Raw genomic sequence first — 15,336 nt, 5'->3', positions numbered from 1 at the left:
CATCTGTGCCCAAGGGCTCTGCACACCTCTATAAAGACCTTCACAGAGTAGAGAGCAGCCCTCAAACAATGACTGCTGGGGCATCAATACCCCACCTCCTCTGCCATTGGGTGGGACAAAGCTATAGTCAGTTCCCCAGAGTTTCCTCCAGTTTCCCTGCAGGGTTGAGTTCCGTTTGCCTTCTGTGTAGGATATTCTGTTAGGGAGCTGACCCAATAGGCTGCCCTTGATGGGCCACCTTCCCTTTCCTGTATCACTTCTCCTCTTCCCTACTGGAATTTCCTGCACCTTCCAAATGACAGTGTGACTTTCATTCAAATCCTTGATTCAAGATGTGTTTCTGGGAAAACTCAAGCTAAGACATCTACCTTTCCAGTAAGGCTTTCCTTGTATCCCCGAGCCTCCAGCCCACTCCCTGTCTCTTTCCTGCTTTATTTTTCTCCATGGCAAGCAAATATGTGCCTGCCCCACATTTAATTTGTCTTGCTTCCTGTCCATCTCCCCCTGACTACAAGGTAAGTTTCATGAGGGCAGACGCAGGCCATTGCCTGTTGTGTTCATTGCTGTTCTTGCTGGTGGTTGGAACAGTGCTTGGCACATAGCAGGCTCTAATAATGATTTGTTGGTTGAATTAATAAATCTAGAGCTGTAGAATGTTAGAATAGTGTAACTTCTCAGTAGTTCCAGATTGAGTTGTTATGGTGGAGGATTCCATTAAAAAAAGATTTTTGAAAAGCCCCTAGATCTTCATACTTCAAAAGGTACCCTAGTCCCCCTGGGTTGTACAGCCTTTTGCATCCCATTAGATTTGCTTTTCTGGAGTCTGAGCACAGAGTAGCCTTCATGTTCAAGGCCTGTGGCTCCCAGACCAGCACAAGGCTGTTTCACACCAGTGATCTTACATGATTTCTAGAAGCCCTCTGGGTGCTTGGTTATGCCACAAAAGGGAAAGCAGTTAATTAAGACTTACATTCCTGCATCCTCCTCCCAGGCTGTGTATATGCGGGGCTGGGGTGGTGTGGCTGCAGCTGCCATGCCCGAAGCCAGCAGTGACCCATTGTTCTCCGCCTGGCCTGACCAGCATAGTTTGAGAGCAGCACCTTTGGGCCAGACCCTCTAAGAAGTGGGAGAGAGTGACTGTGTCCTATCTCTGTTTCTCTGGCAGGGGAAGATCTTGGGAATATGTGGGAATGTGGGAAGTGGAAAGAGCTCCCTCCTTGCAGCTCTCCTAGGACAGGTAAGCTGTGTGATGAGTGCTGTGAGGATGGAACATTAACATGACAATGAAGTGGCTCCCTTCTGGTCAGGTGTGGTGCCATGAGAACAGTGGACCTAGCAGATGGCCTCGGTTGCACTGGACACTGTGCATGTGGTTCACGATCATTTCTGGGAGGTTAGTACGCTCAGCAGCTCCAGGCCCCTGGGCCAGATGAGGCTGAGTTTTTCACAAACTCTTAAGTTTGCCATTGAGGAGGTCTATTGAATGGATTGCCTCTTTGCCTAAAGCTCCATCTTGGTCAAAGGAAAGTCGGGTCCTTAAACCCATGGTTTTCTCCATGACTTGGGCTGCCCTGATTTAGAAATGCCAGCGAGGCAGCTTGGTGTGGAAGGACTTTGGAGTCAGGAGCTCACAGTGACTATAGATGTATTTTATGCCTGAACTAAAGCAGCTCGTGCCCCCAGCTTCTCTGCAAACCTTGGGGTAGGAAGAGGGAGGGGACTTGGGTCCTTGTCCCTTCTCTGCTCCTTCTAGTTGGGTGACCCCAGGGAAAATGGCCAAGCCATTTGTAGTTTTTACAAACCTCTATGTCACCATGGTTTCCACGTCGCGTCCCACATGAATAAGCTTTGTGGGAAAAAAAATGCTAAGTCCTCTTTCTCCCCACTCTGCTGTTGCTAAAGGGAAGTTTGTGAAGCTGGGATTGCCTCTTTCAGGAAGAGATCAGGGTACTTCTGAAGAAGTGGAGATTCCAGAATAGGGTGGTGGTGGGATGTGTCTTATGAGTTTTAATATGAGTGACTTCTTTTGGCCTCAGTTGACTCATCTGTAGAAAGAATGACAACTCCTTCCCTGCCTGCAGGCGGAGGTGGGGGCTGAATCAGATGAGTTCCTGAGGTCACCCACGCTCTTAGAGTGTGTGCCTCCATGATGAGTCAGCGGGAGCCATAGAGGTGACTCAGCTCAATTCCCCACATAATCATGTGAATACTCTTAATAGCATCCTACTGCATAAGAGATGACCCAACTTCTGCTCGGATAGCTCCAGTGATGGGAAACTCAACATGTCACAGCCAGTTCCCTTTTTGGAGAATTTTGATGTATACTGGAGTGAAATTTGCCTCCTTTTAATTTTTATCCTTCGGAAATTTTGAGATAACATTGCATCTATCTCCCACGCAACAGTGGTGGGATCAGGCCCCTTGCTGTGGTCACTGGGGAGGCAGGGGGGCACTCTGGATAGCCTGGCTTCCCCAGCTGTTTCTGCCACATGCTCACTGCTTAGCCTTGGGCAGGTAACTTAACCTCTCTGAGCCTCATAAAACCTCTTGGTTTCCTTGTCTGTAAAATGGGGCTAAGGAGAGTTGTGGTGAGGATCGAATGAGATTATGTAAGCAATAGTTGACTATAGGATAATTTGCAAGGCCAGTCATGGTGATAAACATTGAACATACTCTTAACTCAGTGCACGGAATATACCCTACACATTAAAAATACTATGATTATTATTGTTATCATCATGGTCTCTTCTCCAAATTGAATTCTTTGTCCATTGGACAACTCCTGAGGTGAAATGGCATCACATCCTTTGGCTGCCTTGGTGACTCTCCTCCTCTGCCCCTGGACCCACTGCCACTGCCCCGTGAGCATCAGCCCTGAGCACTGTGGCCTGCCCCACATGTCCCTTCTGTTGATAGCTTTGAACATTGCATCCCCACTGTCTACCGTTGTGTATTGGTTGCCCCCATGAGGGGTCATCTTAAATGAGCGTATGTACTCAGGGTCACAAACTGGAGCCCGTGCATAGTTTTAATTGGATTGCCGCATGCTTTAAAAGTCCAAAGATTTCATGGAAAACTGGATCTTTGACTCCTCTTGACAAATTAGAAAATCCCGCCCCATCAGGCCTGCATCCTTTCATGGCACCAACGATGCAACTGAGTCAAGGCTGCTTCCCGAAGATGGGGTGTGCGAAGGCTAGCGCCCACAGCCATGCAGGTGGTGCCCTGCTCCCAGGGCCTGGCTGAGCAGGGTTGGGTCCAGCCAGTGCACCTGGAGGAAGGGGAGCTTCTTGTGAAGAGTCTGTTGAGAGAACACCCTGTTGTAGTTGGGGCCAGGTGCCATGTGCACTGGGAGCAGCCCTGGAGTCCAAGCTCTCCCATTTGCAGCAGAGCTTACCACTGACTCTTTTCAAACATTCCCTGCCTGGCTCCGTGCAGGTGTCTGACTCTGAGATTCTCCATCTGCATGGTTGGGCTTTCTGGTGCATGGACAAGACATCCTGTCGATGCTTTTGCACCTTTGTAACCAATACTTGTGGAATAGGTGGGTGGCAGGGTGCAACGGGCACTGGAGGAAACGTCCTCAAGGCTTGGCTCCTGAAGCTTCTCTGGTTTTGTTGTTCCAGATGCAGCTGCAGAAAGGGGTGGTGGCGGTCAATGGAACTTTGGCCTACGTTTCACAGCAGGCTTGGATCTTTCATGGAAATGTGAGAGAAAACATACTCTTTGGAGAAAAGTATGATCACCAAAGGTAATATTAACTCTTAAAGCAGGAGGCACATTTGCGTTGGGTGCACACTCTCCTACAGATGCTGATGCTGTTGGTAATGACTGCTAAGTGGATTCTGAGTTTAATGAATTCCCATTAAACATTCATCAGATCCACACAGGCACTGGTTTTCCTCTTCCTGAACCAAGCGTTAAGGAGAGGCAACTTCTGCAGACCTGTGACTGCACACTGGGAAGAGGATAGAATCGGTACTTCATTCCCAGGGCAGAGGAACATATGTTCCGAGGTTCTCTGCAACAGGGCATATGTGGTCTGACTAGAGAAAAATGAATCCAGCAATTTTGCTTTAGGCTGAGTACCCAAAACTGCTTGAAATCATGAGCAAGTATGTAGTGAGTCAGCCCTGACATTATTAATTGACATCAGAGCTATCAGGATATATTATCGCTGTTAGTGTCCTCAGAATGATCTAACTACACAAAAACAAAGCTCAACTTATAATTACTCGATTTACTTTGAGCCATCAACTTTTTAATATTATTTTATTTTTTAAATGGACATAATTACATCTATCTATGGGGTACACTTTTGTGTTTTGATATAGGATGCTGGGGGAGAGGGGAGTGAGGGGAAAGGAGAGATGTTGACCAAAGGGTACAAAGTTTCAATTAGACAGAAGAAATAGTCATTAGTGATCTATTGCACAGAATAGTGACAATGATAAATTTTAACGTATTGCATGTTTCAAAAGTACTAAAAGAGTATATTGTAAATGTTTTCAACAGGAAAATTATGAGTATGTATTTGTAATAACTGTAGTATGTAATGAACAGACAGCAATTTGGGGAGAAATATTTTCTCTAAGAACATTTCATAACTCATTAATACCGTGATCACCTTGGACATTTCTATAGTTATTCTCTCCCTACTTCTGAAATGTTCGATTTCTTCTAAATTTTAATTTTAGATTCAGGGGGTGCAGCTTTGTTACAGGGGTATATTGTGTGATGCTGAGGTTTGGGTTTCTACTGATCCTGTTCACTCTCTAGTGGACATAGTACCCAATGGGAAGCTGTTCATCCCTGTGCCCTCTCACCCTCCCTCCTTTTGCAATCCCCCCACCTCTTGTTACCATCTTTATGTCTGTGCATACCCGAGGTTTAGCTCCCACTTATAAATGAGAACATGTGATATTTGGTTTTCTGTTTCTGTGTGAATTTACTTAAGATAATGAAGTCCAGCTGCCTCATGTTGCTACGTGATTTTGTTCTTTTTTATGGCCGCATAGTATTCCATGGTGTGTATACCACATTTTCTTTATCCAATTCACCATTGATTGGACCATCATCTTTAAGCTCTGGAAAGTAATGGGTTCCTATGGTTCTTTGCTTAGCTTGGTGTATTGCCATGTACATTCTCTCATTTGAGTCCCATAACCACCCATTTAGGGAGATCATGGCATTATATCCCCATTTTACAGATAAAGAAAAAGGCCCAGAGAGGTGAGTTGACCCTCCCAAGGTATTAAATGCTATTAAATGTCAGAGTTGAGTCTTGGACTTAGACCTTGAGCTCCAGATCAACATCAGTTGTCTGGAGCTGGAGCTGCCTGACAGCTGGGTCACTCAGAAACCTTCCCAGGCATCACAATGCTGAATTAAGAGAATTAGAGTTGGTTTTAGGAATCTGGCTGTCAGCTCTGCAGCGGTAGTTTGGCCTCTTTCATCTTACCCACCAACTCTGTCCCTGCTGGCTGGCATGGCCAGCATATATATTCTCATCAAGAGGCTCGTCAATTCACCTCCTCTTCCCTGGCCATGCCGTCCTGTGGCCAGGAGGCTCAGGTGTGGCAGGAAGGTGATCAGTGCAGGAGTCAGTGATCAGTGCAGCCAAATTACTCTGCTCAGCATCTCTTGGCCTGTGCCACCCACCTGGAGCACCTTCTCTGTCTGTGGAAGCGGACTGGACAGAGGGTTGCCTTATTCATCAAAATGACGTTCAGAGGACAAATATGTGCCAAATGCCTTCAGCATGCAGGGCACATGGGGACAGAGATGGCTCAGGTGTATCTTTGCCCTTAAGATGCTCAAGCCTGGAAGGGGCTATAAGAAATGCACAGAAATGACAGTGCATCAGGGAGGAATGAGCCAGGTGGCGGGAGACTGTGCTCGGATTGTTCCAAGGCAGCAGAGATCATGAGAGGATGGTGGATCAGGGAAGAGAAGATGGCACTTGAATTGGGCTTTGAAAGATGGATCTAGCATCCTTCATACGTGGCATATTTAGCAGAGATTTTGCTCCTAGGGCAGAAACTGTGGCTCTCAGGGCCATAGGAAGCAGGAGGGTGGGAGGCAATTGAAGGTGGGAGGTGTTGAGGGGAGGAAGATGTGCTGCGCTGTCTGAGTCTTGTAGTCGCAGATTGGCAAATGTAGTAATAGCAATTATGGCCCCCACTGATGGAGAATTTGCCATGTAGCAGACACTGTGCTAATGGCTTCACATGTTTTTCTGCTCCATTCTCACAACAACCCAATGAGAGTTTGTTGTTTGCACAGTTTTATAGAGCAGAGAGGGAGGATCAGGGAGGTACAGTCACTTGTCCAAGGTCGCCCAGCTGGAGTCAAACCCATTCTCTGATTCCAAGGCCCCTCATCATAACTGCTGTGTACGCCAACCCTAAAGTTTGTGTGTGGGCACGATGCTCGGGCCGTGCCCAGGTTCTATTTTGGGGCCTGTGTGCAACCGGAAGGGCAGCTGCTCATGCCTATCTGCTCTCTTTCTTGCCTCTTTATTGGGAAGGTTTGTCTTTCGATGTCTGAGTTGTGAGACCTGCCCATTGTCACTCACTGAAGGAAAGAGGGTCCTGATGATGATAATGCCAATGATACCAATCAGTCAATCTGTCATCCACCAACCAATCAGCCGTTGTGGAGGCAGGCAACCCGCCGAGCAGGACAGAAACCTAAAGGCCCAGTGGTGCTGCTCAGCAGCTGCTGGGAGGGAGCACACACCTGAACCAGGCACTACAGGCATCCTGAGCAGGAGTTGGGTCCCCAAGGCGGCTGTGCGGGGGCTCTGTGATGCCTGGGGAAGGTTCTGCTTATGGTGGGGCTGTCTGAGTGAGGCTGAGTTGCAGAGAAAACGTAGGGAGGAGGGTGTGGGCATCTGTCGTAACATGGGGACGACATCCCAGTGAGCACTGATGGTCTTAGGTTCCTCGGTGCCAAAAGTCCCCAAAGGCCTCCCCTGGGGCACAGCGGGGTCATGCCCCTGGGGACCACTGTGGGGCCAACCCCACAGCTTTGCTGCTTTTTGCAGGACAGGGTGCTAGTCCTGGCGACTTGGCTGCTGCAGAGCTGGCTAGGGCCTCAGCTGTCAAACTCCCCAAAGCCTGGGCTGCAGGGCTAGGCAGAGGGTGACGCTGAGGGGGCACAATGGAGAGGCCAAGAGGCCCAAAGAGCAGGAGTCCCACTCTCTCTCCCATTCCACCCCCTCACCTCAGGTGCCATTCCCTTCGGTTCAGTGTCCTGAGTTGTCGCAGGGGAGAAAACTGTTTTCTCCAACCGAGTAGCAGTGAGGGGTGGATGGAGTAGCTTTGTGAAGGGGCTGGGCAAATGTCAAGGTCGTCATCTGTGACCACCCAGCCCCCTGCTGTTAGCCTCCTTCACACACACCCTCTCTTCCACCCACGGTCCTGCTTCAGCCCTGCGCCCCCCAGGAGGCGGTCCCCAGTGACTGCAGCCCCCATGGGTGACCCCCTCCTCTGACTCCCACAAGCGTCCAGCAGGTGGCGCCCTCAGTGTTCCTTGCAGTGCTTTCCTGTTCACTGTTGTCTTCTTCCCTGTCTAGCAAGAACCCTGCCAGGGGAGGAGCCATTCCTGAATCAACTCTGCATCAGGTCAGGGGAGGGGCCAGTGGTCAATGGGACGCCACCCTTGGGTCATTGAAGGCAGATCGACTGGTCAGGGAGCCTTGGACGTAGCACTCGCCACCCCTGGCCTTGTCCCAGCGACACCAGCAGTGCCTGTGGAAACAGCCCAGGGCAGCGGTGCTTGCGGTCTTTCTCACCCAGCTACTTCTGAGCTTTGCACCAACAGGTATCAGCACACGGTCCGCGTCTGTGGCCTGCAGAAGGACCTGAGCAACCTCCCCTATGGAGACCTGACTGAGGTGAGCAGGGCTGGGAGCGCAAGCCCACTGTTGCTGCACACAGTACATTTGCTCAGGTCCAAAGGGCTGAGGCCAGCAAGCCCCGGTTCCACATCCAGATGCCCCAAGAACGTGTGGGCAAAGCTCAGGTTCCACCCGTTCTGAATTCTCCCTCTGGATCTATACTTGCTGGATGTCACAGTGGATGTGACACCAAGCTTACTGGTGTTTGGCACAGTGTAGTCACTTCTTGGGGCTACTCCCAATCTGCCTGTCATCTTAGGAAGGGTTTCTGGTGAAAACTGCTTCCTCATCCCGAGGGCCGGCTCTGTCCTCCAAACCAGGGCCCCTTCTTGCCTCACTGGCTCTGCCCAGGCCAGGAGTATGGGGGTCACCTCTAAACATTGCCCCCTGGGGTGCTTGTCCAAAGTGCTAGCTCCATCCTGGGCTGAGCCTGCCACCCCAAGAGACCCAGGGAGTCACCTTGCCATCTCGGGTCCCCACCCTTCTTATGCCCTCTGCACAATGTTCCTCACCTTGCCCAGGAGCCCCAGAGGAGACCAGAAGGCTAAGGCTTTCTGAGGAAAGGCCAGTTTGGGGTGTCTTTCTCTATTGGTGCCCTCAGTCTGCCTCCCCAAGGGAATGGCCGTGAAGCCTTCCTGGCCTGCATCTGAGACCTCCCACACTGCAGCCCTGGTTCACCCTTCCAGGCCGTGCTCCTACCTGCCTGCCAAAGTGTCCACTCACCTCCTAGCCTCTAAGTCTCTGCTCCTGTGGCATCACTACCCTTTGAGTTTCAACCCCAGATCTACCTCCTTAAGGAAGGCTTTCCCAAGTCCCACCACCTGAATAATTTGCTCCAAAGAACTCTGTTGATGCTTCTCAGCAGGCACTTGTGAAATTCTGCTTGCTGCTGCTATTATGTACATAACTAACCTGCCCACCGTGGAGCTCCCCAGGGAGAGGGGACTTCTCTTGTCCAGCTTGTGTGTCCCACCCCGTGCCTAGCTCAATGCCTGGCTGAACACGTGGGGTTCACTTTGGGTTCCATTGGATAGAATCACCTACAGTAAGCAATCATCCTTTCCGTAAATATTTGCTGAGCACCTATTCTGTGCCCAGCGTGGTGCCAGGCCTTAGGGTAGTGATGATGAACTAGGAAGTCAAGGCTTATCTCTCCACAGTGCGTAGAGTTGCCTAGGGATGGGATAGTTGCTCTCCAAGTAAATAAAATAGGGAACTCCCTTTTCCATCTGCACCCAACCACGTTTCCCTCTGGTTCACTGCTGCATTCTCCCCAGCTCTCTGCTCACCCAATTCCCTTTGGTGGTAATAATGACGTAGCCCCTCCCCGTGGGATCTGCACTGGGCTGGGGTCTTGTGAGACGAGCACCCCTCACTCCTCATGGGAAAGAGCTTTGTCCTAGTTGCCGCTGCCCACCAGGCTTCACCAGGCTTCCTGGAGAGGTAGACAAGTGGAGCACTTCCACTCACCACAGAGTCTCGTGTGACTGGGGGCCCCGTAAGGGGCGGAGGAACTTGGACGAGGTGAGGATCAGTGTGTACATCTTTTCCCTGAGTCCTGAAAAGCTCCAGGAAGCTTCCATTGCCCAAGCACTTCAGGGTGGCCTGACAATAGGCAGTAGCATTGTCGCTGTCCACAGATTGGGGAGCGGGGCCTCAACCTCTCCGGGGGGCAGAGGCAGAGGATCAGCCTGGCCCGCGCCGTCTACTCTGACCGTCAACTCTACCTGCTGGACGACCCCCTGTCGGCCGTGGACGCCCATGTGGGGAAGCACGTCTTTGAGGAGTGCATTAAGAAGACGCTCAGGGGGAAGACAGTCGTCCTGGTGACCCACCAGCTACAGGTGACGGGACATGCAGGATCCAGGAGGTCACGGGATGGGTGTGGCTGGTGCCTGAGGCTCACAGAGCCTCCTATTCTGCCTATATCTGCCTGTCTTCAGCTGGGAATGTGGGGAGGGAGCCAGGGATGCAAGAGACACTCATGATTCCCCAGCCTTCCTGGGTCCCAGGAGGTCCACCTGTTCCACTGTGCATGGCCTCAGTGGGGTCAAGACCTTTCCTTTCCCAGAGGGTAGATTCTCTAGAGGCAATTGAGTCCTGCCTGTGGGTGGACTGGGGCACCCTTCCCCCAGTTCTGGGTGCCTGGTAAAAGGATGATTGCTTCCCCCAGTTCTGGGAGCCAGGGAAAGCAATGACGGCCCCACCCTTAATCCAGCAATTCTGGGCAAGCCTGAGGCCAGGGACACCTTGACTGGGGGTGTCAGGGGGTGGCAGACCTCTTAGATGAGGGGCCCAGATGCCCCAGGCATCACACCCCAGGGGAAAGAGGCTGGAAGCCAGGACTTTGGGACTAAGGCTGAGGCTTTGGGGAAGCTCTCTCTGCTCAGGGCCACTGTCGCAGGCTAAGGAGCATGAATCTCACTGAAGAAAGTGACTGGGCTTGACCTGAGTGAATTTGAGAATTTGGCAGGGTGGGAATAGTCCTCGCTGCATTGGTCCCACATAAGGGGTCCTGAATGCCTGGTGGGAATCCAAGAACCTCCTCCTCCCAGGCCAGGTTTCCCTGCTTCCAGACCATCTCCCTCTCTCCTCTTTGAAGGGAATCCCCAGAGATGTGCGAGAGAAGGGGGGCACTGCATGTGTGTGCACATGTGTGTTCATGCGTGCACGTGTGTGTCTCCTTGCCTGATGAGAGATTCCTCGGAATTGACTTATGTTGAAAGGCTTATTGGGGCAGGAGAGCAAGAGTCCCATCTTCTTTACTCTCCTGCTACCTGCAGAGAACATGTTACATAAGGGCCTGGTCTGGAGACAGGAAGCAGGTCTTTGCAAGGGTAAGTCAAGCTGGGGTGGAGAGGGAGGGGCAAATAAGGTTGCCATGGCTATAGGATGCTGCAGCCAGCATTTTAGAACCCTCCAGTAGTGGCCAGGAGGACCAGCCTAAAGAGGGGGTTCCTCGAAGACCCTATAAAACCAGGCTTTCCCATTGCTGTGATGCTGCCCCTAGCCTGAGCCGACCTTTGCCCGGGGCTAGAGTTCTGGCCCCGGAATAAGCTCCAGGCATCCAAATTTTGCACATGGGGATTGTCTAGATTTCCTCTGCGTGGGCCTGAGCACCTCCAGGAAGCATCACACTGGGCTGGTGTGGACAAGAGCTCCTAGTTCTTCTTCTGGCCTAGTTCTTCTTCTGAGTTAGGATGGAGGACAAGGTTGGATTTCTTCAAGACCCCCATGAGGTGACTGAGAATGGGCTCTGGCCAAGTCCAGGTGCTAAACCTGGCAGCCCCCCCTCTGCACCTGGAATCTCCCTGGAGACACCCTGCAGCAGGGAGGGCTGTCCTCTGGGGGCTCTGGGGATCCGGAGGGGATACGTCATCCCTGACAGGTGTGGGTCACAGCTGTCCCTCCAGGAGTCCTCATGAGGGGAATCACAACGTCGGTCCTGGTTCAGTCTTTGAAACTGACTGAGCCGTAGTATGACCTCAGGCAGGAGCCATCTTCACACCAGGCCCGTCTGCTCAGATTCCACCTTCCCCTGTCATTTTATCTCACTTTTTGCAAGTTGGAAGAGGCAGGTAGCCACCAGGTGGCACAAGATCTTAGTCCCGCTGTCCCTTGTCAGGGAGGATGGAACTCAGAGCCCCCAAACTGGGGCCCGGGGCTTTTCCAGAGCCTATCCCCTCTTCTCTTACTCTCAGGCCCATAGACAAGCATCTGAGTGGTTGGGATGGGTGATCGCTTTTCTAAGGAAACCAGTGAAAAGAGGCTGGGAGCAGCCACTGAAATCCAACTCAGGGGCAGAGTCGGTGACAGTTTGCAGAACAAAGCTGCTCAAATCGGCCTCATATCTCTGGAGTGAATTGGGGACTTGCTGGCCAGAGGGGGGCTCCCTGGGAGCGCCTGGAGCTGGAGTGTGTGCTGTGGCACAGGCAGAAAAGGCCATGGGACTGGAGCAGGCTTATAGTGTCTCCGTTTCCCCATCTGAAATATCAGCCAATAAGACAGAGAGCTGGGCAGTTAGTGGGAGGGAGGCATGAGGGCTGGAACTGTCCAAGCTGTTAGAACTGTTATCATTCAGCCTTTGGGCACCCTCCCAACTCGCCCAATCAAGTATACAATGACGGAACACAGCTACTTCTTTCAGGCTTGTAATCAAGAGCAGCAGAGATTGATTTGACCTTGGATGAACCGTGCAGTATCAGGGAAGACCTCTGGCCCATACTGCAAAGGCTTCTTTTGGTCAAACCATCTTTAGTCTCAGCATCTTGCCTGCCTCTAGGAGCAGACTTCCTTGATCCTGGTGGGGAGAGCTCTGTGTCTCATTCCAAAATGAAAGGAAAACCCTCTTAGCAGAACTCTTTGATCTCACGAATGATATGGAAGTGAAGGGAATTCAAATTAAAAAAACAGAAGTGCTTTGGGCAAAATATGGGATGCCAGCATTAAATGTAGCTGTGTTTTTATCTCATAGATAAAGCTGGCATAAATTCCTCAGGCCAGGGAATGTGGCCTGTTGCCTGGGGACCACACCATGGTCTGCTTCTCCTGGGCTAAATGGGGATGACGAGGGAGGCTTATAATGTTAGAACAGAGAAGGGCCTTCGTGAAGATCGTATTTCCCCTCGCTACCAAGTCCTGGCTGTAGTGACTGTCAGTTTTACTTTCCCCAAATCTCCATGATCAGATTTCTATTTATTTATTTATTTATTTATTTATTTATTTATTTGAGACAGAGTCTTGCTCTGTTACCCAGGCTGGAGTGCAGTGGCACCTTGGCTCATTGCAACCTCCGCCTGCCAGGTTCAAGTTATTCTCCTGCCTCAACCTCTTGAGTAGCTGGATTATAGGTGCACACCACCACACCTGGCTAATTTTTGTATTTTTAGTAGAGATTAGGTTTCACCATGTTGGCCAAGTGGGTCTCGAACTCCTGACCTCAGGTGATCCATTGGCCTCACCCTCCCAAAGTGCCGGGATTACAGGCGTGAGCCATTGCATGCAGCCATGATTAGATTTCTTAGGAAGGCAGCTCATTTAAGGAGCAGTAGCAAAGGAAGATTCAGTGTGCTTCACTGTGACAGCCAAAGGCTGGCGTTTTTTGGACTCATGAGACCTGTGGGTACTAGATGAATGGTTCTCTGCTAGGGGCCAACCTGCCCCCAGGAGGCACTTGGCAATGTCCGGAGACATCATTGCTGGTCACACCTCTGGGATGGGGTGCTACCGACATCTAGTGGGTAGAGGCCAGGGAGGTTGGTAAATATCCTACAACACACAGGACAGCCCCCTCAAACAAAGAATGATCTGGCACCTAAAGTCAACCATGCTAACTAAGGTTGGAGAGGAGTTTGGCATGGGCTCTCCTTTCCAGGCAGAAGTTCATTGTCGATCACTTACCTCTGCAGTTCTTAGAGTCTTGTGATGAAGTTATTTTATTAGAAGATGGAGAGATTTGTGAAAAGGGAACCCACAAGGAGCTAATGGAGGAGAGAGGGCACTATGCAAAACTGATTCACAACCTGCGAGGATTGCAGTTCAAGGTAACTCACACCTGGGCAGGTGTGGGAGCAACTGGGGAGGAATCCCTCGGGATTTCCTGCCTGGGAGACGTCCTGTCACTTAGCTTTCAGAAGGAATTCCATTTTGTCTCCAGGATCCTGAACACCTTTACAATGCAGCAATGGTGGAAGCCTTCAAGGAGAGCCCCGCTGAGAGACAGGAAGATGCTGGTATAATCGGTTAGAATCCCATCCCTCTTATTGTCCTTGGCTTGAATGGACACAGATCTCTCTTTATTTCTCACCCTAGTTTTGGCTCCAGGAAATGAGAAAGATGAAGGAAAAGAATCCGAAACAGGCTCAGAATTTGTAGACACAAAAGGTATTTACCACTCATCCCCTTGGTCACATACACTTAAGGATGTATTGGGCATCTACCGTTTGGGATACACACAGTGTAGACACTGTGCATGTCATTTTGCGCAGCCAGAATTGGATGGTCTAGGGTACTGTGTGCCTTGGGGTTCCGCTGCCTAAGTCCAAATTTTGGTTCCACCACTTACTAGTTTTGTGACCTTGAGCAAGATACTTGGCCACTCTGAACCTTAGCTTCCTAATCCATAAAATGAGGAAGTAGTACCAACCACAATTTCTGGTAAAGATTAAATGAGAAAATGAACATAAGTGATTCGCATAGTGCCTGACACACAGTGATGCTTAATAGTTATTATGAGCTGCATAGATCAAAGTAATGCACGGGGATTCATCAGAGGCAAAGGCAGACACAAGAGCTGTTTCCCACTCTTTATGGGGAGCATTGAGAATGGATTATGAAGCAATGAAGAGATTGAGGTGGGATAAGGTTATTCATTCTTTCAACAAATAAAGGTTAAGCATTGACGGTGTGCCCAGTACCAAGCTGGGCTGGGGAGAGCAAGAAGAGATGCCTGTGTTCTCAGGATCTTGTGGTCTGGCGGGGACACAGGCAGATGGGTATCTATGGGAAACCAGTAAGAGTAATGGGGAATTTGGGTGAGAGAAACCAACACGTCAAGGAGGGCTTCACAGAGGGGTGGCCTTTGGACTGGTCCTTCAAGGTTGTATAGGAGTTTGCTGGGGAAACTGCAGTGAGAAGGTGGGAGAGGGTAGAGGGCTTGAGGTTGAGGGCAAGAGGTGATTCCAGGGAGGTGGGGAGACAAGATGTGGAAGATGAGCCTGGTGGGGGCCAGCTGGTCAGGCCACCTCTTCTCCTCCGTAGACACCCTGCCTTCACTCCACATCCCTAGAGTACCTACTCTGTCCCTTGCCCCATGCTGGACACAGAGAGGGCTGGGGTCAATAGTCCTCAAAGTATACACAGCAAGGTGGCTTTCCAAGTTAGAGTTCTGTTTCTCAATGATGCATAGCCGAAAAAACAAAGAAACAAAAAAACTTAGCACATTTCATCAAAGTTAAGATGCTATCCATTTTTTAAGGCTACCACCATTTTACCTACCACTTGGAAAGAAAAAAAAAATCTCTGCTAATTAAATGATATGACATACTAGCAAATGGAAGGCACATCCAGATTCCAGAGATGTTACAATGTGGGGGAAAGAAGTGAGCCTTGGAATCGATGAGATCTGGCATCCTCAATGGTGCTTGTGACAAATGCATGCACGTTTGGAAAGGCAACATAGTTTTGCAGTTCCAGAGGCTTCCAGGGCTGAAGTACCCAGATATCTCTTCTGTGATTTTTGGAGAAACCTCCAGGCTGCCCGGGATTTGGGGTCCCGTGGAGAGAGTAATCTCTGTTCCTCACTTCCTCATCACTCACCCCTCTCTGGAAAGGAAAGTGTAATCGTGAAATTTCATGCTGGAGAGAGACGCAGTCCTCAAGGATAAACAACTGGGTTGTCAAGGGCTGTGAAAGGTGGAGGAAGGGAAGACTCG

At 50.4% G+C, this 15,336-nt stretch overlaps 1 protein-coding gene across 6 annotated transcripts in view; it reads left to right on the top strand.

Moving 5' to 3' along the window:
• Positions 1-15,336, top strand: part of LOC105492226 (ATP binding cassette subfamily C member 12) — a 72,398-nt gene that overhangs the window by 30,333 nt on the left and 26,729 nt on the right. For 4 of the 6 annotated variants that reach the window (XR_011616416.1, XR_003020533.2, XM_011759251.2 and 1 more), the window contains exons 11-18: positions 1,166-1,237; positions 3,627-3,751; positions 7,828-7,900; positions 9,544-9,747; positions 10,687-10,740; positions 13,312-13,446; positions 13,560-13,635; positions 13,715-13,786. Coding sequence is in view for 4 of the 6 variants with exons in the window: in XM_011759251.2 (XP_011757553.2) it covers positions 1,166-1,237; positions 3,627-3,751; positions 7,828-7,900; positions 9,544-9,747; positions 10,687-10,740; positions 13,312-13,446; positions 13,560-13,635; positions 13,715-13,786 (811 nt within the window). In the remaining 2 variants the exon portion in view is untranslated. The remainder of the gene's footprint in view (positions 1-1,165; positions 1,238-3,626; positions 3,752-7,827; positions 7,901-9,543; positions 9,748-10,686; positions 10,741-13,311; positions 13,447-13,559; positions 13,636-13,714; positions 13,787-15,336) is intronic. The other 2 variants (XM_011759248.2, XM_011759250.2) reach the window with 2 other exon arrangements.

Source organism: Macaca nemestrina, chromosome 18 (genome assembly GCF_043159975.1).
Source record: "Macaca nemestrina isolate mMacNem1 chromosome 18, mMacNem.hap1, whole genome shotgun sequence".
NCBI lineage: Eukaryota > Metazoa > Chordata > Mammalia > Primates > Cercopithecidae > Macaca > Macaca nemestrina.
Note: the sequence above shows the minus strand (reverse complement) of the source record. Positions and strands in the feature narration are given on the sequence as shown.